We start from the raw sequence: 24,813 nt of genomic DNA, 5'->3' as shown, positions 1-24,813 counted from the left end.
CAGGGTCAGAGAGAGAGGGGGACAGAGGATCCAAAGCGGACTCTGTGCTGACAGCAGAGAGCCCAGTGAGGGGCTCAAACCCCCGAGCCACAAGATCATGACCTGAGCCAAAGTCAGATGCTTAACCAACAGAGCCACCCAGGCTCCCCAGAACTCATTTGTTTATAACCCACTCCTGAGTGAAGACAAAGAGGAGCCAAACATCTCAAGATCATTAGACCTAACATGGCAGCCACACAGAGTGGCCCATGGGATGCCACTTTCTTTACTTCAAAAGGATTTGTTAATTCCCGCCGCACCCTACACACCAGCGAGGCGTTTGGCATACCATTGCTCCAGGTTGCCTTTCATCTTCCTCTTCAACTACCCAAATCCAGTGCCTTCTTTCTGGTCTTCCGTCCTGCATGAAGATTTTCCAGCCTTTCCCACTCCATCCTCTGCTCTCTCTCTCTCTGTTACTATGTACCTGCGGTCTGGATCATGCCCTTAAGGTTTCTCATACTGATTCAGTTGGTTAAGCATCCAGCTCTTGATTTTGGCGCATGATCTCATGGTTCATGAGATCCCTCTCTCATAAATAAACATTTGAGAAATAATAATAAAATAAAATAACTCAACTTTCTAGGCAAAGGAAGAACAGGCTATGTAGGCTCTTTGACTAATTAATGTCAGGTTCCTTGTAATCACATCCTAAGTAACTTCCCACCTTTCCAAAGACCTATTATTTTGGTTTTGACTCCAACACTATCAATATAGCTATTCTTCTTTTGTCCATCTGAGCATAGAACCCTCCCTTACTGATGCTGTAAATTACAGCCAGTTAATAGGTGTGTTCAAAGTTTCCTTAATATTATCAGATGGGATTCATAATGCAAGCACAAAGTATTTGTGTCTCATTGTTAATAAACACAACAGACACTTCTCTACATCCGAGCTGATCTTGGAGCCCCGGCACAGCCTTCAGGACTCCAGGGTCAATCAGGGTAACTAAGGACAAGAATGGCTTTTGTTGGAAAGCAGATGAACCTTTGGTCGAGAAGAGCAGGCATCCTCCCCTCTGCTTACGGCATATCAATGGAAAGCTGTAAAAGAGAAACAGCCAGACAGACACTGCGTTTCACAGGGTTGGGGGCAAACCCCTCTCAGAGAGTGCAGTATGAACAAACGTTAATAACTAAGTACAGACCTTACTAACAAATCATCCTCCCAGCAATAGGCATTGGGATTCCCTGATGTGAATGCTGTACCAATGGACACTGGTCTGTGTGCTAGGGAACCTACTGCCATTAAACTGTTATTCTGAGTGCACGTAGCATGGACTGATCGTGAGTGTTGGTAACAAAAGAACCCCATTGAGAGCAGGATAAAATAGAGGATTTCAGTGCTGATGGAGATTAAATAGCCTGAGAATGGCTTTGTATATTAACTTGAGGGAACTCGGGTCTTGTGACCTAAAAAGTGACACCTGACGCCTCAATTGTAGGGTAATAAATCTTCAGTAAACCACAGATCTCAAGTAGCCTGCTCACAAGGTGAGAGGAATCACATCAAGCCTGTAAATATCTTCCTTTCTGGGGACTGAAATGCCTTCTTTGGGCACTTACATTCTAGTGAATAGCAGATTTAACACTTGAGACAATTAAAGTTTCGTAAAATGAGGAGTCCTTGGCCTTGTTGACAAAGCCCCCTCTGAAGGGTATTATTGTAATCTGAATTGTCAGCAGCAAAGGTATAACATGATTAAAACCAAGATTTTGGGTCTGGTATCCCAGAGAAAGAATTCTTGAGAGTTTTTTTTTTTCTTTGTTGGTGGGAATGAGGAGAGAGAGGTAGGATGTGGATGGATGGACGGCAGCAGAAAGAGTTCCTGTTAGCTTATTTTTCTAGCAATTAGAAGGCTGGACAGGGACACCTGAGTGGCTCAGTCAGTTAAGTGTCTGACTTTGGCTCCGGTCATGATCTCGCGGTTTGTGGGTTCGAGCCCCGCGTTGGGCTGTGTGCTGACAGCTAGCTCAGAGCCTTGAGCCTGTTTCAGATTCTGTATCTCCCTCTCTCTCCACCCTTCGCCCACTTGCACTATGTCTCTGTCTCAAAAATAAATATTAAAGTATTTTTTTAAAAGACTGGACAAATATTTTTTAGTTGTTTATTTATTGTGAGAGAGGGAGACAGCCAGAGCTCAAGTGTGAGCCAGGGAGGGGAAGAGAGAGAGGAAGAATCCCAAGCAGGCTCCTTGCTGTCAGCACAGAGCCCAATGCAGGGCTCAATCTCACTTATGACTATAAGATCATGACCTGAGCTGAAATCAAGAGTCAGACACTTAACTGAGTCACCCAGTTGCCCCTGAACAAATACTTTTTTAAATGACATTATCAGCATCAACAAGTGTTTATAGATCATAGCAAAGGTGGATATATATATATATATATTTTTGCCTTCATAAACAGTGATGACAGCCAGGAAAAGAGCCACCATGTTTCATTAACACACCTGATAAGATTATAAAATAGCCATTTTCTTGTGGGTCCACTTTAAGCAAGGCTGCCCTTGGGCTATTTCTTTGCAACCTCTGTGCCTACATTTCTCCCATGCGGCTCCATATCCGACGTAGATGGAAGAACCTTTCTTAACACAAATACAAAATAGGAAAATACAAAAAAGGAAGTTTTTCTTTCTTGGGTACCAAAAGTAAAGTTTAGACAAGCCAGTCAGAGCCTGGCCAATCCTCCAGAAAGCTCAAACTCTAAGGAGAATATACTCTAAATCTCAGACAAGCCATTCTTACTTAAAAATCCGACATGCAAAGTAACATTGTATATTACTGTTTTAATTTAACAATCTCAACCTAATCATTATCAGATTTCATTAGAAATAGAATACCATCTATTACTCTACACAACAGGATACCATAGTAATTCTATGATAGAAAAGTGAAAAAAAGTTGAACTCACTGCAATAATTTGATCATTGTTCATAGCAAGTTAAAACAATCTGGGCAAAAGAGGGTGTTTTTTCTGCTTCGAGTAATCCAGGTAACTTGGATTTTTCAGTTAACATTGCATAGATACGGGCCATAGAGATTTTTTAAATAGGTGTTCAGAAAGGAAAAAACATGGCGTGGGTATATACCACACTGATGCATATGGCCTTATTACTATTTTTACTAAGCATTTAATTATTCTTTCCAAAGGCCTCTTAACTCTGCCAGTTTTTTACAACGTAATGAGTGCTTTATTCCTTGGAAAATATTTCTAAATGGCTCAGTACAATATAGTTACGTAGTATATCTATTATACTAGGAGTACATTTTGTTGTTACAAGACTTTGAAAAGCATAAAGACCTTTCTGAAATTGAAATACGTCCCCCAGATGTTTGATTGCCTAAGTACGGGCTATATTAAGGAACTGAAGCAAAACAACCCTTGTGGATTCACAAATGTCCTATCACAGTGCAGACTCTTTTAGAATCCTCTGAATAAAATCTAATTTGTTTCATCTGGTGAAGAGGTCATTTCTAGCTTCTGACCTATATGAGTAAGAAGATCTGATCATCTAAACTGTGTTTCATATTAGCTTTGTACCTGGTTGGTAAAGCAAATCACTACTGTCCCTTCTGGTTAAGATTTTTAAAAATATTCATCTTAGTTAAGATAAACTTGCATGTTTTGATGTGGATTTGTGCTTTCTTTGTATGCGGCCCTGTAGAGGTAAAGCTCCTTCCCCTCCCCACCCTCTTTGGTGACTTCATTTCACATTTGAAGTCAAAGACTTGTCCTGAAAACAAAGCCCATTAAAAGCTCTCTTTTTCTTTCTAGAAATTCATAATCTGAAATTGTGCAGAGGAGTTACTCAGTTAATCATCCTCATATCCTGAAATTAGGAAAGGNGCCCCCCCCCCCCACTGCACTCTCAGGTTGGAAAATACTAATGTAAATTGTGAGGCATGCTGACCATTTGACTTTACGTTAACCAAAGATCTCTTTTTAGAATCACCAGGAACACTGGTCTCAATACGAAAGTGCAAAATCAAACAACGTACTGAGACATCAATCTTCTGAAACAACCAACGGCCAGAAGCCTTCCAGAAAACCAGCCAAGCGCAAGACTCGAAAACAGCATCAACGCCAGCATGGCCTGAAGTCTTTGGTGACTGAGGAGCTGGCTGTCAGTCATGGAAACCAGAATAGCATTCCCAGACAGCAAGCAAACCAAAATAAGCCCACTGATCCTTCAGTAAAGCATGAAACCATTGTAATTATGAATGCCCCTAATGATGATCTACAAGACTCAAGTGCATTTAGGAGTCAGGATCCCAAAATAACCTCCAGTAAACTTGGTCCACTACAGCAGGCTACTGACAAGACATTATATAACAACTCTACTGGATATCAGCTGGTGACGAACATCCATCAAGAAAGAGGACCCAGGGGCCAAGAAGAGAAAAGATGGTCACATCAGCAGTCACACATCAACACTCTTTCCAATATGGACTTGAACCACCTTAACGAGCTTAGTAAGAGACAAGGGCCCCTGAGCCAGAAGGGTTCACAGTCTGTTCCTACTGCAAATGTTAATGGATCAACCAGAAATAAGAAGCAACCCAAGTGGGCTTACACAGAGACAAAATATAAGAACTTAGAAATATTATGGTAAGAATTCTCTTTTCTCAGCTGTCTTTCTAGGAGAGCTATGAAAGACCACTGGAGACAAGAGAAGGTGTGGGTCATTGGGGATGGTCAGGGGAGAGGAAACCGTCACCTAACAATGACCTTGGCTCTGATTTCTGCCTCACATAGCCCACTTTCGATGTCTTTTCTTCTTCCTAGTCTCTACTTTTCCCACTGTAGATAAGCCAAAGGTTGGAGGGATGGGAGGAGACAGAAGGACCCAGTCAAAAAAAAAATCAGTATATTTTGAGGGTTACAAGTAATGTTTGGGGGAAACGGTTTCTAACATGGTTATCCTAAGGAAATATATGCATTTCCCTCAAATACCTTCATTTACCAAATGACAACAATAATCCAACAATAAGGAAATGTTTAGGTAAATGATGGTATTTAATATCATGTAACCATTAAAAGCTTTGGTCATAAAGAAACACTTCTATAAAAAGAAAATAGTAAGGTACAAATTTACACCCTAGGAGTAGGAGCTCTACTACGTAGAAATATGCCCAAAGGAGGAAAAATGCACCAAAATGTCAATAGTGGTTATTTCTGATGAGAGATTACACTTATTTTTAATGTTCTCTTCATACTGTCTGAATTGTTCAAGTTCCCTACAGTGTAGAGGTTTTCCTTCTTTAATCAGAAAAAAAAAGTTATTTTTAAAATCACATCAGAGGACATGTCCTGATGATATTCAATCAAATGTGTATATTACACACTAGATATGCACTAAATCCAGTGCTAGAATGCAGAAGGTACAAAAGTAGTGTGATGCATGGGTACCTTCGAGGGGCTTACTTTCAAAGTCGGGAGATACTTTTGCATGTCAGAGGTGAGAAGAACACATTTCAGTGCCGCACTTGGAGGTATGGAACATAGAATCAATAAAATTCAGAGGTAGCTTCCAGAAGAGATCGTGATAGATTACAAGTGTCCTTGTCTTTTTTCCTGACTTTAGAGGGAGTGCTTTTAACATTCATACCATTAAAAATATTTAACTTTTGGTGGATAGGGAGTGGAGACAGGAAATCTCTCCTATTCCTATTCCTTTTGCCAAGAGCTTTTATCACAAATGGATATTTCATTTTATCAAATACTTGTTCTGCATCAATTGAAAATTTTTCTCTTTAAATCCTTTAAGATGGTTAAATGTATTAACAGATTTCCTTTTTTTTAAGTTATTTTTATTTGAGAGAGACAGAGAACATTAACAGGGGAGGGGCAGAGAGAGAGGGAGAGAGAGAGAATTCTAAGTAGGCTCCACATATGGTCAGCATGGGGCTCAAAACCACAAAACCAAAGATTGTGACCTGAGCCAAAATCAAGAATTGGTCACTCAACTGACCAAGCCACCCAGGTGCCCCTATTAACACTTTTCCTGATGTGACATCATCCTTTTATTTCTAGGAGTTTCCCAACTTGTCATATTGTATTTTTTTAAAATATTTTTTATTTTATTTCTAGGGGAGAGAGAGAGAGAGAGAGAGAGAGAGACAGTGTGAGCCAGGGAGGGTCAGAAAGAGAGGGAGACACAGACTCTGAAACAGGCTCCAGGCTCTGAGCTGGCAGTCAGCACAGAGCCCAACGCGGGACTCGAACCCACGAACCGCGAGATCATGACCTAAGTGAAAGTCGGACGCTTAACCGACTAAGTCACCCAGACGCCCCTGTCATATTGTATTTTTAATATATTGCTCAATTTGACTTTTTTAACACTATTTAGGATTTAACATTCACATGAATGAAGTGAGATTGGCTTACATTTTTCCTGTCTGCTACTAGCCCTATCTGAGTGGGTTATCAAGACTATACCAACCCTATAAAATTAGGTGGGGAGTAGTCCCCCTTTTTACATCCTCTAGGACACTTCGTATACAATTAGAATTCTCTACTACTTGAAGTTTCATAGAATTTTCCTGTAAAACCATCTAAGTCACATGCATTTTTTTGTTTGGCTTTGTTCTCTTGTTTATGGGCCGATTTTCAATTTTAATCTACTTACACTTACTGTAATAATCATATCTGGATTTATTTCTACCATCTTAATTTGTCCTTTCTGTCACCCTATTTGTGTGTGTGTGTGTGTGTGTGTGTCTTTTACTGAATAGAATTTTGTTACTTTTCCCCCTCTGATTTGGAAATATGTATTCTCTATTTTGAGTACAGTGGACACACATTACATTATTTCAGCTACACAACTAGTGATCTGACAAGTTTACACATTATGCCATGTTCACCGCAAGTATAACTACCCTCTGTCCCATTATATCGCTATTACAGTATCATTGACTATATTCCTTATGCAAGGACTCTTATTCCCGTGACTTATGCATTCCATAACTGGAAGCCTGTATCTCCTTCTCTCCCTCACCCACTTGGCCCAACCCTCTATCTCCTCCCCTCTGGCGACCATCAGTTTCTTCTCTGTATTTATAGGACTGATTCTGCTTTTTATATTTTTTAGATTTCCCTTATGAGTGGAACCATATGGTATTTGTCTCTGACTTCATTCACTTAGCATAATACCCTCTAGGTTCATCCAACTTAAGTTTTTGAAAAACGTACTTAACCAGGTGAAATATTTCTATTCTCTTCCAGAGCATAGTCAGAATCACTGGACTGTTTTAATCCAATCGCCCTTTGAGTCACACATTTTTCGTCCAGCATCTTTTGTAGCACCTAGATCTCCAAAAGTTATTGCTTCTTATAGAGAGTCAGTGTTTTAAGTTTAACTGTTTATTAATGTCTTTGCCTCACAATTTTTCTTCTATTTGACTCCTTCTTCCTGAAGTAGATCTTTTGGAAAGGCTTTCAGCAAGAGTAGGTAAATTTACCTGAAAGACCTTTATGTTTTTTTAAAAAATTTTTTATAGTTTATTTTTGAGGCAGAGAGAGACAGATCATGAGCAGGAGAGGGGCAGAGAGAGAGGGAGGCACAGAATCTGAAACAGGCTCCAGGCTCCGAGCTGCCAGTACAGAACCTGATGCAGGGCTCAAACCCATGAACTACGATACCATGGCCTGATCCAAAGTCGGACGCTTAACCGACTGAATCACCCAGGCGCCCCCTTTATGTTCTATCTTGAATGATAGTTTAACTTGGAGTTGGAAAACATTTTTCTATCTCCTGGTTTCTGTTTCTTGGAAAAGTTTTTGTCAATGTAATTATCATTCCTTTTTTGTCTTTTCTCTTATTTAAGGTTTCTCCCTTTGTTTCTGGTATTCTGAGGTTTCACTGTGTTAGGTCTAGGTATGAAGTTTTTATCCTGTTGGTGATTCCGAAATTGGAGGAGTCACCTCTTTCATAAATTCCATAAAAATTATCTTCCATTTTCCCTTTATTATATTTCCTATGCATATTTCCTGTCTTAGGAAATATTTACCCTATTTTCCCTCCAGGAACACCAAATAGATGCATATTAGATTCTGTTATTCTAGACTCTGGGTCTCTTTAATGGTTTATTTCATCTTTTACCTATCTGTGCTTCTGAGAAATTTCCTTCCACCAGTTTCCCAATGAAATAACTTTCTTCAACTGGATCTAGTATGCACTTTAATAAAAATTTAGTAAATTTCAACAGTGGTATTTTTCATGTCTAGAATTTTTAGTTCTGATTAAAACCTTCCTGTTCTTTGTTTTCAAAATCGGTTTCTCAGGGTTTTGATTTCTTCTTTCATGTCTTTAAAATCTTTAAACATGCTTGCTTTAAGAATGTTATCTAGGGGCACTTGGGTGTCTCAGTCAGTTGAGAATAACGATCCCGGGGTCATGGGATCCAGCCCGGTGTCAGGCTCCGTGCTAGCATGGAGCCTGCTTAAGATTCTCTCTCTCTCCAGGGTGGCTGCCTAGCTTAGTCGATTAAGCGTCTGCCTTCAATTCAGGTCATAATCTGACCATTTGTGAGTTTGAGCCCCACATTGGGCTCTCCATTGTCAGTGCACAGAGCCTGCTTTTGATCCTCTGTGCCACTCTCTCTGACCCTCCCCCACGCACACGTGTCCTTTCAAAAATAAATTTAAAAAAAGACTCTCTCCCTTTGCCCCGTTCCCTGCTCACTCTAAAACATAAAAAATAAAAATTTTAGAAAAGAATGCTAATAGTCTATTATCAGAAGTTCTTAGAAACCTATCACTTGTTCTTTTGTGTGCACCTGTGTGTCTGCCAACTCTCCTACTTGATGGGTTATTTCCTCATATATTCTAGGATTTTGGATTGTGAGTGTGTGTTCATCTATCTTGTCTGCAGACACCCAGGCAGGCTTGCAAAGGAGGGTAACCCCCCCCCCGAAAACTTCTATATTCGGTTCTGCTGGATATACAGGGAGATTCCTCCTCTAGGATCATTTTCATGTTAATTTTTTGGTGTTAGAATCCATAATTATGTGGGTAAGGTAAATCTGAACCCCAAACACTGTCCCACAGAAATTCACAAGGAATTTTTTCCCAGTTGAGAGCCTAGGCCAAGACAAATAGGCTTGCTTCGCAGATTCTCAAGGTTGGTGACTTTCACTAATTCACTTTTTCTTGAAGACGCAGCTCTCCAAGGCCTCTAGGCAGGCATCCACCCCACCCACGGCCAAGATTTCACATATTCTACACCAGCGTTAAGTGTTAAAACTCAAGCCCGTTGATGCAAACCTCCCACCAAGCCATAGCTTTAGCTTATCCAAAAATCTGCTTTACATTTAGTTCTTCTTTTGTATTTGAAGTTTCCCTGTCTCTCTTACAAATTCAACTACATGTTAAAAAGCTGTTTGTTTCCATTTAATCCAATACATCCAGGTATTTTATAGTGGGAAGGTCTTTGACTTTTCCAAGGGGTGGGGTTTGTTTTTCTATTCTGAATGCATTATATGAAGTCCTGAAATAAGAGAGAGACTCTCCTAGAGAAAAACGAGGAGGATCTTAAGAGGTTAGTGTATTTATGAAAAGATTCAGCTGAAGGTCATTAATTTGATTTGCAGAGTGATGAATACATCAAGTTCAAAGAGAGTTGTAGGCTAAACGTCTTATATATCCAGGTGTTATTAACAGATTTGTTGGGGGGGGGTTCCCCCTTCAGGAAATTCCACTCTTCCTCGGACAGCCAGCCTGTTAGAGCTTCTCCAGATTCGCAGCTCGCTCAGATCATACAGCAACATCAGCAAGCCTTAAAGCAGCTGACAGAGGTGCAGCCTAATGAAGGGGCCTCGTCCAGCGTCACATTTCCACCTATATTGTCCAGGGTGGAAAGCGAATCCCAACTCAGCTCAGAGAGGAGTCAAAGAAACCAAATGAAAATGGGTCGTAGCAATTCTGAAGGCTACCTGTTTCAGCTGGAAAAAGGAAAGAAGCATAGGAAAAGAAGCAGCATCAAGGTAAGAAGAGCTTGTTTTACCAAACAGCCTTTTAATCTGGTCATACAGATGGGCAAGGTCCTTCCCTTCCTCCCAGCCCCAAAACAGGTCCTTACAGGTGGCCCGCAGTCCCGAGGCACTTCCAAGTTTGAACCCCTGCTGCTGCCTGAAATGTCCCTACTTTGTGCTTCATCTCAGGGAAGGGTCTACCGTTGCAGAGAAGTGAGAGTCCTCCTTTTAGCCCCTGGCTAAACGTCACATCCTTGGGTTTCTCACACCCCATATCAACCCCTAGCTTAGGCTGAGTCTCTCGGCACATTCTCATATTTGAGAAGAGAAGACAAAGTAGGGATGAGGGGGTCATCACTGCATTCTACCCCCTCCTTCTCACAGTCCCTTCCACCCCAGGGATCAATTCTTGTCCCTAGTCTCCCCTCAGCTCCTGCAGCCCGATACCCAGGACAACCAAGGCCTGAGCTTCCCTCAGAAACGTTGGCTCATCTTTTCTGAGTTCTTTGTCTATAAATTTAAATCTTTCACATTTAAATCTTTCTCATCCAGTCTATACAGATAAATAAGGGGAAAATGGGGCAGAGAGAGATTCCTAGTGGAATCTTTCCAGGAAGACAAGAAGGAGCATTGGAGTCTTTTTATGTCCTGTGCATTTCCCCACCGTTACAGGCAATAAAACCCCATCAGGAAAGGTCACTGGCTTTTCTTGTCAAGTGGTAAGGAAAAAACTAGAAAATGCATTGTTTTGTAGGGCAACAGGGCAAGACCTGGTTGGAAGCAATGGGACTGTGGTGATTGGGTTCCCCGGGAAGAGACTCTGAAGTGAAGATTCCTTGTAGGAGGCTTACTGACAAGTGCTTCTAGAACCACTCCTGTAAGGGGGGGAGGGGGGCAGGGCTGGCTGAGGGAGAGTGTACGCCATGATATGGGAGCAGTAGGAAGCCTCTGAGAGGCCCATAAGGGCTCTGACATCCTTTAAAGTTAAAGGACACACATGAGCCAGCCATTGGCTACTAACTGCCCCCCTCACCTCCCCCCCAGGAAAGGTGGTAACTTTGGGCACAGTAGCTCCATCTGGCTGAGGGTGGTTTTTAGTGAGGGACTCAGCTGGGAGCCATAGCAGACAGCAGACCCAGCAAGTGGGGGAACACACGCCTCAGTCCAGAGGGAGACTGATTACAAGCCAGCCTAGGGAATCAACCTTAGCTCAGTTCAACATAGGTGTTGAGTTCCTATTAGGAACAGTGGTAGGTGCCAGGGTGTAAAGAAAACGAGCCATGACCCCTCCCTGTGTAGATGCACGTGAAAACAGCTTCAGTATAATGTTGTAAGTAAAAAAGAAAGGAAGGAAGGAAGGAAAGAAAGGAAAAGAGGTGTGTGTGGGCTGCCATCGAGAAACACAAAGGAGTTTGGGCTGACATCCCAGCCTGGTGTTGGAGGGCTGTTAAGCAGAGCCTCAGAGGATAATTCTGAGCCAAGTTCCTTTTTTTTTTTTTTCTGAGTTTACTTATTTATTTTGAGAATGAGAGAGCAGGAGAGGGGCAGAGAGAGGGAGAGAGAGAGAATCCCAAGCAGGCTCCACACTGCAAGCATGGAGCCTGACGCAGGGCTCAAATTCACAAACGGGGAGACCATGACCTGAGCTGAAACTGAGAGGTGGATACTACACCAGACTGGTTAAGCGCCCACCCAAGCCCCCCCTGAGCTGAGTTTTAGATGACCAACAGTGAACAAGACAAGACTGAAAGAGCATTTCAGGCAAAGGGACCGTTGTGAGCTGGAGCCACCACGATGCATGCTGGGAACTGACCTCAGTGCTGCTGTGCCTGAAACAGGGAGCATGGGGCATGACAGATGCTGGTGGAGAAGTAGGTAGGGGGGCCACGTCTTACAGGATCATGCTTATCATACCAGGAAGGACTCTGCATATTAAAGAAAAGGAAGACTAGCTGGAGGCAAAGACATCAACAGTTGATGATTATGAAAGAGCCCAGCCTGCCCCTTACCGCTGCTACCTTGGAGGACTGCCTATCTCAGGACTCTCGCCCCCTCACATCCCTGGCCACCCTACCTCAGCTCCCTCACACACCTCCACCCCGGGGCTCCGTGGACTCCTTGTTCTGACTCTACTCCCTCCGTTCTGCAGGGCTCCCTCATCCCTGCCCAGGCCATGGGAACCACAACCTGTGGCTTGGAAGCTGGGAAGAGTCCCAGTTTCCCTGTAAACAAGGAGAAGCTGGGATCACAAGTTACTGATTTTTCTCAGAAACATCATTACATGGTAGTCAGGTCCTGTGGTAGGATTAGCGCTGTTCTCAAGTCCTTCATACATGAAGAGGTTTTGCAGGCTAGACAGACCCCGTGCAGGCTGTTATTTCATACAGAAATATATTTGAAGCTTTGAAATGAGCACATTCTCAAGGAGAGGAGGGCCTGTTCACTCCAGGGTTGATAGGTTACCGGGGCCTAAAAAGTAGCTCGAACACACTCCACAGAAGAGAACCTTCTGCACTAGGTTTCTTGCCAACTACAGGTTGTTGTTAAAAATGCAAGCTTTAAAAAAAAAAAAAAAATGCAAGCTTTTAGGGGCGCCTGGGTGGCTCAGCCAGTTGAGTGTCCGACTTCGGCTCAGGTCATGATCTCGCGGTTCACAAGTTTGAGCCCCACATCAGGCTCTGTGCTGACAGCTCAGAGCCTGGAGCCTGCTTCGGATCTGTGTCTCCCTCTCCGTCTCCGCCCCTCTCCTGCTTGTGCTCTCTCTGTCTCTCAAAAATAAACATTTTTAAAAAGCTGCAAGCTTTTAGGGGTGCCTGGGTAGCTCACTCAGTTGAGTGTCAGACTCTTGGTTTGAGCTCAGGTCATGATCTCACAGTTCATGGGTTTGAGCCCCATGTTGGGCTCTGTGCTGACAGTACAGAGCCTGCTTAAAATGCTCTCTCCCTCTCTCTCTCTCTCTGTCCCTCTCCTGTTTGCATGCACGCTCTCTCTCAAAATAAATTTTTTAAAAATGCAAGCTTTAAACACAGTGGGTTTTCTTTTTTTATTTTAGAGAGAAAGAGCATGAGGTGGGGAGAGGGAGAGAGAGAGATTCTGAAGCAAAGTCCACGGTCACCACAGAGCCCAACGCAGGGCTCAATCTCATGACCCTGGGATCCTGATCTGAGCTGAAATCAGGAGTCAGATGCTCAACTGAACCACCCAAGCGCCCCTGAACTCGGTTCTTAGTGAACAGGGTTAAGCGGAAGTCAGACTTAGCCATTCCCAATGTCTCAGCTCAGTCTCTAATATCTGTGTCATTTGGACAAGTCAGTAATTCATCTGAGCCCCTACTTCTCACATGCACAATCAGAATAGGTCCTTCTCTTTGCAGATTTGGTGGGATAATTAAATGAAACAATGTATTAAACCCTTAGCTTAGGGGCCCCTGGGTGGCTCAGTTGGTTGAGTGTCAGACTCTTGGTTTTGACTCAAATCTTGCAATTTGTGAGTTCAAGCCCCATGTCAGGCTCTGCGCTGAAAGATGGGGGCCTGCTTGGGATCCTCTCTCCCCCTCTCTCTCTGCCCCTCCCCTGCTCATGCACTCTCTTTCAAAAAGAAATAAACTTAAAAAAAAAAAAAAACTTTAAAAATTCTGGAGAAAATAAACAACAACCCTGATCTTAGTCCCTAGTGAAGAGTAGACCATCAAATCAATGTTAGTTGCCTTTTCCTTCTTCCTTCCCTCAGTAATCTGAATTCACGTCTTACAGAGAGAAGGGGAGGAGAGTACCTGTGTGACAGGATGTGTCCCCAGAAGTCTGAGAGCAAGGGAGGGTAGGGAAGAGGAAGGAAAAAGAACTTCCAGTTACTGCCCCCCAAACCCTCTTTCCAAGTCAGAAAAGCTCTCTCTTCCTGCTCTTTTTCCGGAATGTTACTATCCACCCGGATCCATTTTCTTGCTTCAGCACCTCTAGCCTACATCTGACAAATGCACAGAAGCACCCTTTGTCCTTTGAGCTACTCAGAAGCTTAGATGATTTCGAACAGAGCTATTTGTATAGGCCAGCGGGTAGCCGGGGCACGAGGCTGGGGGAGTCATTATCCAGGTCACGCCCATTTGCTAGTCGCAGCAAATCTTGTGGTTTCCAAGGGAATCGACTTGAAGCACATTAAAAATGTGAGGATTTGTAAAGCCAACAGGCCCACGCACCGTTCCCCTTCTCCTGGTAGTTCTGAGGGGACTGATTTATGGATACGCAGCATTGTCTGCGCCCTTAGAGCCAGACATCAGGCAGCAAGAGGCTGATGCAACGTCCGGGATGACAGACGGCATCAAAGTATCTATCACAACCCGCCACAAAAATCACTGCTTACGGACTTCTCCCACAGGGAAGCTGCAGTAATTAACTCGTGTGTTTGTTGTCACAGACAATCTGGGTATTGCTGCTTGACTGCTTCTAAGAAGAGGTTGATTTGGATTAAATTTAGCGACCACAGAGCAAATTTCCTTCACTTGCTGTTCTCCAGTATCCAAGGCATTGGGGTTTTTTTGTTGTTGTTGGTTTTTTGTTTTGATTTATTTTTTTTTTTTTATTTTTGTTTTTTTGTCCCGCTTTTGAGTAGCTCTCTCCTGCTTACACATCTGAGGAATGTTCTGGAGAAAAGCCCTGCCCACGTCTCCCACAGCAGGGTACAGCATTTCAGAGTTGAAATAGTCAACTGTTCCTCACGGGACTGTCAAGGTCATTTTGAATTCACGCACACTTCGCCCCAAGTTTACAAGAAATATCACTCTTCTGGCTTGAGAAGGGGGATTGATTACTGGCAGAAATAGGCCATCAGGACAGTCCCATGCCATCTTCTGCTAAAGGGACCATCCACAGTGAACAGCAGCTCAGAGGGGCAGGTCTGGTCTCTGCCATCATCAGCCCAGGGCCAGGGATTGCCAAGGTCAGCTTGTGTGCATCTTATGCAAAGATGAGCAGTGAACCCCATCGGGGACTTATTGAGAACCTGACTGTATTTCCCCCATGGTTGGAGACCTAACAGGACTATCACTGCTGATTTAATTTTCAGGGAGTAGCGGGGGGAATGCGCTATTGTGACCTTTTAGTCCTGTAACAGCCAAGGAGAACTAAATCAAAGTAAATTCTGAGGATTATTTTACTAGAAAAGCCTTTTGAAGAGACGGAAAGTAGATTAGTGGTTGCCTGGTTGCTGGAGGTAGAGGGGGGTGGAAGAGCAGCTGCTAATGGGGACAGGGGTTTCTCCTCCAGGTCCTGAAAACCATTCTAAAATCAGACTGTGGTGAGGTTTGCACAACCTGATGAACGTCCTAAAAAGCATGGAGTTGTACAACTTTGAATGGGTGCATTTCGTGGTATGTGAAGTTGATTTCAGTAAAGCTATTAAAAAGACTTCAGATAGAAAGAGATCAAACGAAATTACAGCACTGAGAGCCAATCAAGATTCCTGGAGGCAAAAACTTGAGCAAATCTAGGATTTTTCAGTGCCAGTCACCCAGAACAAACTTCGTTAGGATCCACACTTGCTCTCCCTTGAGAAAAGTCTCTGGCCAGAAGCAGCTCAATCCTGGGAAAGGAGTTTGTAGAATTTGGATTCCCCCCCTCCCCAATGGGCCACACTCTCTACTTTTTAAATAGGTAACACTAGTCCCTCCATTCTGTTTTCCTAGGACAGCCAAGATGTGGATTCTGGTTATTCAAGGGGACAGTAAAAACTGGAGGAATCAAGGAGCAGGGAGCTATTATTCACACTTCATAATATATCTTTTGTTGGTCCGTGCAAAGAGGACAGTTAAGCTGCTTCACACAAAGTATGTGATTTCTGGACACGCTGATCATTTCTCATCAGTTTGGGACAAATTGGATTTAGGACTTAGATGGGAGTGAGGTTCCCTCCTTTTTCATTTTTGGTTTACTCTGGAAGATAGTAACTTAAGTGACTGCAAAACAACAGGTCAGCCGGCACGCCCGAGATAAAGAACAAATTTGCCATCGCCATGTAGAAGATATCAGGGTTCATTCACCTAGTAGTAATTGGCAAAGATTTTAAAATGTGATCATACGCAGTATAATCAAGGCTTGGACAAGAAGAGCATTCTTACACATTGCTAATGGAAATGTTAATGAAGGACCGTAAATGTGTTCATGATTTTGCCTCAATTCCACTTCTATTAACTGATCTCAGAACAATCATCACAGTAGCCCACAAACAAATAATGCTTATCCCTAGGACATCTTAAGTGTTCAACGTTTAGAGCAATAGCTAAATAATTCAGCTAGAACCAGAAGACAGAATGTTACGTATGAAAGTCGTATTTTTGAAAACCAGTGACCAGGAAATACAGGGAAATAATGCTAAAATGCTTAGTGAAGGGGCACCTGGGAGGCTCAGTCAGTTAAGCGTCAGCTCTTGATTCTTGATTTCTGCTCAGGTCATGATTTCATGGTTGTGAGATCAAGCCCCACTTGAGGCTCTGTTCTGGGCATGGAGCCGGCTTAGGATTCTTGCCCTCTCCCTTTACCCCTCTCCCCAACTCATGCCCACCCTCTCTTGTGCTCTCTCTCTCANAGTGAAAAAAATCTAATTTGTAGCACTTGGCAATTTTATGAAAGCCTGAATAAATATCAAGGGCAAGAAGCAACTAGAATGGTTTTGTCAGGTGATCATTTTCTTAAAGGGGATTTAGGATTTGGACAGGCCTTTCATAAACAACATTTTCTCTCTATCCTTTAATATTTTTCAATGATTTTAGCCCAACAACTTCTTTTGAAAAAAAGAACCTTCTCTCCACTTTTAGAATGAGATACGCTGAAGGAGTTTTGACTATAAATTTTGAACATTCTAACCAGGGAAATTCTGTTTACAGAACTCAATCCTTGCAGCATAGAAGTGCGGAGAAGACTCTGGCTCTTTGAAGCATCAAGAGGTCAGAAATATTGCTTTCAGCTCCAAGTCACGGAATTAACTATTTACCGTGCCTTCAAAAGGATGGGCTCCTCACATACAATTAAGCCACAGGTAGAGAGCCACTAGCACTGGTGGCCCACAGCTCACAACATCAGAGCCAGTGTTTGTATGGTTGGTTCTCTGTTCCCTTCCTGAACCAAGATGGCTGCTTCAGCACCAGCTCCAGGAACCATACCCACATTCGAGGCAAGAAAAAAGAAAGGGATAGGGGCCAAACCAGCCTGGATAAAAGTTTTCCAAGATACAAACTCTCCCCCTGCCAACTTTCATTTATACCTCACGGCCCAGAGCTCAGTGCTACGGATCTGGGGATGACAGCACCAGGCTCTGAGATTCTATAGTGGGGAAAGGCAATGCAGACATTGACTGGTAGCAGCTGTGGGTAGTAGGCCAATAGCCTAGTGGGAGTAGAACACATTCTTGTAAGAGTTGATACAATATATAGTTAAGTTCCCTTTTAAGATCCGGGAGTTACATGTAGTAACTATATCCAACTTGGTAAGAATTTTTTTTTTTTTTTTGAAGTCTCTGGACTCTGCCAAATCCTGTCTTAAGAACTCATTAGAGGGGCACCTGGGTGGCTCAGTCCGTTAAGCATCCAACATCAGCTCAGATCATGATCTCATAGCTTGTGAGTTTAAGCCCTGCATCGGGCTCTGTGCTGACAGCGTGGAGCCTGGAGCCTGCTTCAGATTCTGTGTCTCCCTCTCTTCGCTCTTGTTCTCTGCCCCTCCCCTGCTTGTGTTCTGTCTCTCCCTCAAAATAAACAAAAAATATTTTTTAAAGAACTCATTAGATATACTGCCTATCTTAGGACTTCATGTAATTTACAGGAGCTCTCACAATTTAGAAAATACTGAGCTTTGTACCGCGTGAAGCTGGTACAGAGCAGTCACCTCTTCAGGATGGCTATTCTTTCTCCAGCCTAAGCACCGAACTGATCTGTCTGAACAGAACTACTGTCATCCAGATGAGATCGGGCGCATTCAGGGTGGTATGGCCGTAGTAGACTGAACTACTGTCATCCAAACTAGCTCTTAGGCATTGCCCTTCCTACCCTTCTCAAATGAACTCAAAAAAAAAAAAAAAAAAAAAAAAACCCACACAGAGAGAATTTGGTATCTTCACAAGGGCATCTGCCCCAAGCGGCAAGTCAGTTTTAACACTGAAGGCAGCAGTCAGGGGAATCTCATCATCTATTCTCCAGTCTGGAGAGCATTAGTGTTTTTCCTGCCTGTCATTGTGCTCAAGTGTCATAAGTTAAAATTAAACTGCCATGTTATGTGACTGTCCCTTTAAATATACAATTCCGCTAAGAATGTCATATAAAATTATTTATACCCTTCAAAATATCCAAAATCACACTGAATAAAAGGAGTTTCTCTGTAGATCTTGCCTGGACACTTAACCCTTAGAAATGTACTGTCCTTTGACTGTTGTGACATCAGACAGGGCACGCTCTTTTTGAAGCAATGCTTACCTAATTTAGGTGGGCTCTTCCCAGGTAATCGTTTGATTTAGTGAATGTTTGAAGACCAGACATAATAGTCACAGTAGATGTTGTTTAAAAGGTTAATAACAAAACACCAGTTCATTCGCTTGAAAATGTTTATTTATAATTCTCAGAATTCCAGTTGTGTTGTTGTTGCAGAAGTTGGAAAAGTCAAAGCATGTGAGCTGACCCGCTACAAATTACCTAAGAAGCTATTATCAAGAACTACCCTTAAAGTGGAAGAATTGTTTGGAACTGTGCCACACTCCCCCACCCCCAGTGGTCCACTCAGACTTCCATTCTTCCTTTCCTATGTGGCTAGGACAGCTGGGGGGAGGGAGGGGGGCACACAATTCCTTAAAAGAAACCGTCTCTTTGTATTTGTAGAGTTCCAAGCTGAAAGGTTATCAGAAAAGAGATGTGAAGCTTGGAGGCCTTGGACCTGACCTTGAGTCCATCAGAGACAAAGTGAGCATGTATACATACAGCATTCTGTAGGCTTGGATTTGCCATCCCCCTGCTTTTTAGCAGAACTGCACAGACCTGTCCTCCAGAACGGAGTCCTAATCCAAATGTCTCCCTCTGAATAGAAACTCTTCTGAAACAGCATTGGTAATAGAGACCCAGATACTCCTTTTACCATAAAATAAAATTACCCGGCCAATGTTGTTTTATGTATCCACCTTTTAGTTAGTTTTGAGGACCTGCACAGAAAAGAGGGCCATGTGCACATGAAAAGAGATGTGTGTATTATATGGTCGTTGGTCCTACCCAATAGAGTGATCTCAGTAATTTCGAAGAGTGGCTACAGAGAAGATGCTTAGGATAAGAGTTTCCCAGCCCATGAAAAGTGCATCCACTTTAGTTCCTTTCCTCTAGTGAAAGAAGATCTTCATTTAATGTGTTTTAACTGCAGTTGCACTCAGGGCATAAAAAGAGAGTATAGTTCAAAGTTGGAAGCCAAAATGAAAATAAATTGGGTAAATGCAACAAAGAAGGAGCTGAATGTGATTTTGCCCCTGTTAAGGGAACACTGGGTGTGCTATTGCAGTGAGGTCTTTCCCCGCTCGGAGAGAGACGGTTTCCAGGAGAAACATTAACTTAACCATCTCACTGCTGTTGCCTTATGCATGGTAATCCCATTTCCCCTGGGCCGCTAAGACAATACAATAGCCCAGCTCCCTAAAATGAGTGCTGCGTTTAAAAAGAACAGAGAGCTCTAGCAGGGCCTGTGCACGGTCGTAACATTGTCTCTCTGAACAGATGCAGAAATTAATCCAAAAAAAGGAATACGCCAAACAAGTTCAGGAGTATAACATGAAGACGCTAGCCCTTCTGTCAAAGCCACAAACAGCAAAAACTGAAAGTAAATCTGCTGTCCCTCGGCAAAAGGTAAGAAATTCTCACCAAGGCCGTTAGCCTTTCAATTAGAATTAAAAGGAAACCTGGGGCGCCTGGGTGGCTTAGCTGATTAGGGTTAGGCATCCGACTTCAGCTCAGGTCATGATCTCACTGCTTGGGAGTTTGAGCCCCACATCCTGCTTCGTATTCTGTGTCTCCCTCCCTCTCTGCCTTTTCCCCTCCCCTGCTCATGCTCTGTCTCTCTCTTTGTCTCTGTCTCTCTCTCAAAAATAAACATTTAATAGGAAAAAAAGAATTAAAAGGAAACCTTTGTTACCTCTTAAATTCCCCTACATTTTTGGAACACAGGAGATGTTTTATCAACTGCTATTCCCGCAGCTACCCATCATTCACAGGTATTGATACACGGACAGCATGTATACATATGATGCTGGAAGATTAGCCTGAAGTTCATCATGGTCTTTAGGCCTCCACATTTTCTTCCAAGTATAGGATTTCAAGTTTCACACACACACACACACACACACACACACACACACACACACAGAAATTGAATAGTAAGGCCGGCAGACATGAAAAGATATTCAACATTAGTCCTCATCAGGGAAATGCAAATCAAAGCCACAGGGAGATCACCTTACACCTGTCAGAATGGCTAGAATCAAATACACAAGAAATAACAAGTGTTGGTGAGCATGTGGAAACAAAGGAACCTTCATATGCTGCTGGTAGGAATGTAAATTCATACAGTCACTGTGGAAAACAGTGTGGAGGTCCCTCAAAAACTAGAAACAGAAATACCATATGATCCAGCGTGCCTGGGTGGTTCAGTCAGTTAAGCCTCCAACTTTGGCTCAGGTCATGATCTCATGGTTCGTGGGTTTGACCCCTGTGCTGGGCTCTGTGCTGACAACTCAGAGCCTGGAGCCTGCTTCAGATTCTGTATCTCCTCCTCTCTGCCCCTTCCCTGTTCATACTCTCTTTTTGTCTCAAAAATAAACAAACATTAAAAAACTTTAGAAAAAAGAAATACCATACAATCCAATAATTCCGGTTCTACTTATTTACTAAAAGAAAACAAAAGCACTAATTTGAAAAGATACATGCACATGTATGTTTATGGAGGCATTATTTACAATAGCCAAGATATGGAAGTGAGCCCAGTGTCTGTCTATAAAAGAATGGAGAAGGAAGATGTGGTGTGTACACACACACACGCACACACACACACACACACACAGGCATACTGCACAGCATTATAAAAAGGATGAGGTAGGCCCATTTATGCCAACATGGATAGACCTAGAGGGTATTATGCTAAGTGAAAGAACCCAGACTGAGAAAGAAATACAATTTCACTTCTATGTGGAATCTAAAAACCAAATGAACAAGCAACGAGCAGAATCCAACCTATAAATGTAGAGAGAAGATTGATGGTTGCCAGAAGGAAGGTGGGCAAAATAGGTGAAGGGGAGTGGCAGATACAAGGCCTCCAGTTATGGAAGGAGTAAATCACAGAGACGAAAGTCACAGCACAGGGAATACACTCAAGGATATGGTCACAGCCTGTATGGGGACAGATGATAGCTACACTTGTGGTGAGCACTAACCTACAGATTTGTCAAATCACAATGTTGTACATCTGAAACTAATGGAACATTGTGGGTCAACCCGACTCAAAATTTTAAAACCATTTTCACTGAATAGTAAGGTGATTTCTTAGGAAAAACTAGCAATCCTGATAAATCCTATCAATTTCCTTCTCTACCATTAAATTTTAAGCAATTAAAGTCTTTGTGCCATTTATGAGTACGTAGATCAAAGAAAGTGCCTTCATGGTTTCTTTCCATTTCATCCCCTACATTTTTCCCAAGGGAATGTAATCTGTAGGTCTCTCTAGCCACAAAAAAATTATTTCATAAAATACAGAATGTTCTCCCTCTCAGAGGTCATCCAGCTAGAAGTCAGGCTGTGAAAGAAGTACGGAAACACCGAGCCTTGCTGTGCAAAGTCTGTCTCAGTCCCAGTAAGAACATGGAACCCTTTGCATGAGGGACAAGTGACTCTTTGGTGCTTTTAGGAATTTGTACTTCATGTTCTCTCTCACAGACCATCATATTTTCCATTTATTGCCTTTCTTCCTCGGACCTTCAAGACCTCAGTCCACTTGATGGAGTTTCCATGGTGCCACTTTCTTTTTTCTCTGACCCATCATCTTTTCATGAAGAGATTCAAGGCAACAAGTCTGTAATTAGAAATTCCTACAGAAATCACCTACACACACCAAGAAGTCTGGAGGATTCTCCCCCTCCACGACCTAAATGTACTATCTAGTCCCATTTCAGCTATCAAGAAACTCTTATTAAAATATAAAACTGATATAAAGGCAGATTAAGAAATCCTATTTTGTGATCTCATTTTTATTGTCATGCCTTTTGGAACAGACATCACTGGGGGAAAAAATGTCTGCTTTTTCCAATCTCCAGGTTTCTATAGATATGCTAAAGAACAGAATAATTCCCAACCTCTAATAAATAGTTGCTAGAGTTCTAAGAGCCTAGGAATAAAGAAGAGTTGGATATAATAACGGTGGCTCAATTTTGGAGCCTCTAATAATGGACGCTCATCAACTACAGTAAGGTCTTTGGTCTCAAGCTGTAACAAGCCCACTTAGAATGGCAAGGTCTGTGAATATCTCCTTAATAGACGTTTGGTTGTAAGAAGACTGACAGAAGCTAAGTACAGCCCACACGTGAGAAATCGATTTTCAAACACTTGAATAAAACTCCGTTTTATAGAGAAAACACCCAAAGGCGCCAATCTGTGTATCATTTCTCAGCTCTTTTTCACAGCACCCTGTTAGGTGGCTAATTTGTTTTGTTGAGACTGTGCATTATATTGCATGACTTGTATTTACTTCCCATTTGCTCTCCATTTCCGCCATCTCAGTGCGTTATTGTGGTGGTAGTCTCCATTCATATTACCAATAAACATTTCCTAAGACCTGATTTCATTAAAGGGACCCTGGGGCTCACTTCCCATTGCAAATCAGATTTTTATCTTTATGCTTTCAGGCTTTGGAATATGCTAAGACCATCCCCAAACCCAAACCTTCGAATCCGACTCATCGAACATCAAAGGAAAAGAAAAATCCAACCTATGCTCAAAAGGAAGATGCTCTGCCTGAAATCTCGCTGCTAGAGATATTGCAGAGCAGACACGAACGGGAAAAACAGGCTGTGGCTGCTTTCAAAGTCCTTCACATTGTATAGACAACAGATGTGTCAGAGACCAAAAATGCCCAGGGACTGGACACAGAGGAAGAAGTCCAGCCAATCTCCCTGCATGGAGAGGGAGATGCCCCAATGTCCTCTAACTGTGGTCCACGTTTGCTTTGTATGGAATTTAAAATATGGAGCCATACTACATTATGGTGCCATATTTTAAGTTCTACGAAGAATATCTTCTTCATTATTTTCAAATCACAAATTTTGAACTTACTCAATTTGAAGAAGAACTAGAGAATAAAGTCTTTTAGTTGTATATTGGAGATTTTGCTTTCTTTTTTTTTGGAATTATTATTTTTGTGTGTTTATTTTATTTTTTTAAATAGTTTATTGTCAAGTTGGTTTCCATATCACACCCAGTGCTCATCCCCACAAGTGCCCTCCTCCATGCCCATCACCCCACATCCCCTCTTCCCACCCCATCTGCCCTCAGTTTGTTCTCAGCATTTAAGAGTCTCTCATGGTTTGCCTCCCTCCCTCTCCCCCCACTAGTTTTCCCCTTTTTCTCCCTCATGGTCCTCCATTAAGTTCCTCCTAATTCTCCTATATGTGCAAACATATGGTATTTGTCCTTCTCTGCCTGACTTATTTCACTCAACATAACACCCTCAAGTTTCATCCATGTTGCTGCACATGGCCAGATTTCATTCTTTCTCATTGCCATGTAGTATTCCATTGTATAGATAAACCACATCTTCTTGATCCATTCATCCATTGATGGACACTTAGGCTTTTTCCATGTTTTGGCTATTGTTGAGAGTGCTGCTATGAACATTGGGGTACATGTGCCCCTATGCATCTGCACTCCTGTACAGGAGCTTTTGCTTTCTTAAACAATCTCTACCCTTCCTTGCATCAATGAAAACCTTGAAGTTACCCAGTAGTATCTCCTATGCTGCTCTCTTAGCTTCCGGATAAGGAAAGAAGAAAGTATGAACACTTCAGTTTAGACTAAAATGAACTTAAGCTGGACTAACTGCCAGTATGTTTTGAGATAGGGTTTCCAAAATAGTTTTAAAATCTCTAAATTTAAAAAAATGAAATCTCTGAGTTAATTTAGTAAAGGGTTTATATATAAAGTTGGAAAAAAAATGAAGGCACATCTAGATTTGTCTGCTTAAGTAGAATATATCCTGGTGTCGTTCTAACAGAGCATCAAGACATTAATTAGAGGGGTGTCTGGAGGACTCAGTCAGTTGAGCATCCAAATTCAGCTTAGGTCATGATCTCATGGTTTGTGGGTCCGAGCCCCACATCAGGCTCTGTGCCAACAGCTCAGACCCTGGAGCCCGCTTCAGGCTTCCTCCCTCTCTCTCTGCTCCTCCTCTGCTCACATTCTGTCTCTTTCTCTTCCACTCTCTCAAAAGTAAATAAACATTAAAAAAAACTATTTAAAAAAAAAAGACATGAATTCGAAATCCAGCAAGTCCAAGGGTGTCTGGGTGGCTCAGTCAGTTAAGTGTCTGACTTGATTTCAGCTCAGGTCATGATCTCAGAGTTCATGGGATCAGCCCCACGCTGGGCTCTGCGCGATCAGTGAGATTCTCTTGCTCCCTCTCTCTGCACCTCCCTACTCCTCCCTCACTCTCTCCCTCCCTCTCACTCACTCACTCTCTCGGAAAAAAAAAATCCAACATCCAGAAACACCCTTGCAGGCAAATCTGAGAAATACATTTTCTCAAATC

General features: G+C 42.5%; 1 protein-coding gene across 4 annotated transcripts in view; it reads left to right on the top strand.

Annotated features, from left to right (window-relative positions):
- Positions 1-23,365, top strand: part of JHY (junctional cadherin complex regulator) — a 60,891-nt gene extending 37,526 nt beyond the window's left edge. Inside the window, exons 5-9 of one of the 4 annotated variants that reach the window (XR_013334846.1) lie at positions 3,988-4,649; positions 9,730-10,024; positions 15,690-15,830; positions 16,887-16,946; positions 18,867-18,915. Coding sequence is in view for 2 of the 4 variants with exons in the window: in XM_077763055.1 (XP_077619181.1) it covers positions 3,988-4,649; positions 9,730-10,024; positions 18,867-18,947; positions 19,743-19,871; positions 22,916-23,113 (1,365 nt within the window). In the remaining 2 variants the exon portion in view is untranslated. Of the gene's footprint in view, positions 1-3,987; positions 4,650-9,729; positions 10,025-15,689; positions 15,831-16,886; positions 16,947-18,866; positions 18,948-19,742; positions 19,872-22,915 lie in introns of those variants that run through there. The other 3 variants (XM_077763055.1, XR_013334847.1, XM_077763056.1) reach the window with 3 other exon arrangements.
- Positions 23,366-24,813: the final 1,448 nt, after the last annotated feature.

This window comes from Crocuta crocuta, unplaced genomic scaffold, assembly GCF_008692635.1.
Source record: "Crocuta crocuta isolate KB4526 unplaced genomic scaffold, BGI_CrCroc_1.0 scaffold316, whole genome shotgun sequence".
In the NCBI taxonomy this organism is placed as follows: domain Eukaryota; kingdom Metazoa; phylum Chordata; class Mammalia; order Carnivora; family Hyaenidae; genus Crocuta; species Crocuta crocuta.
This window is presented reverse-complemented; position numbering and strand designations above follow the sequence as displayed.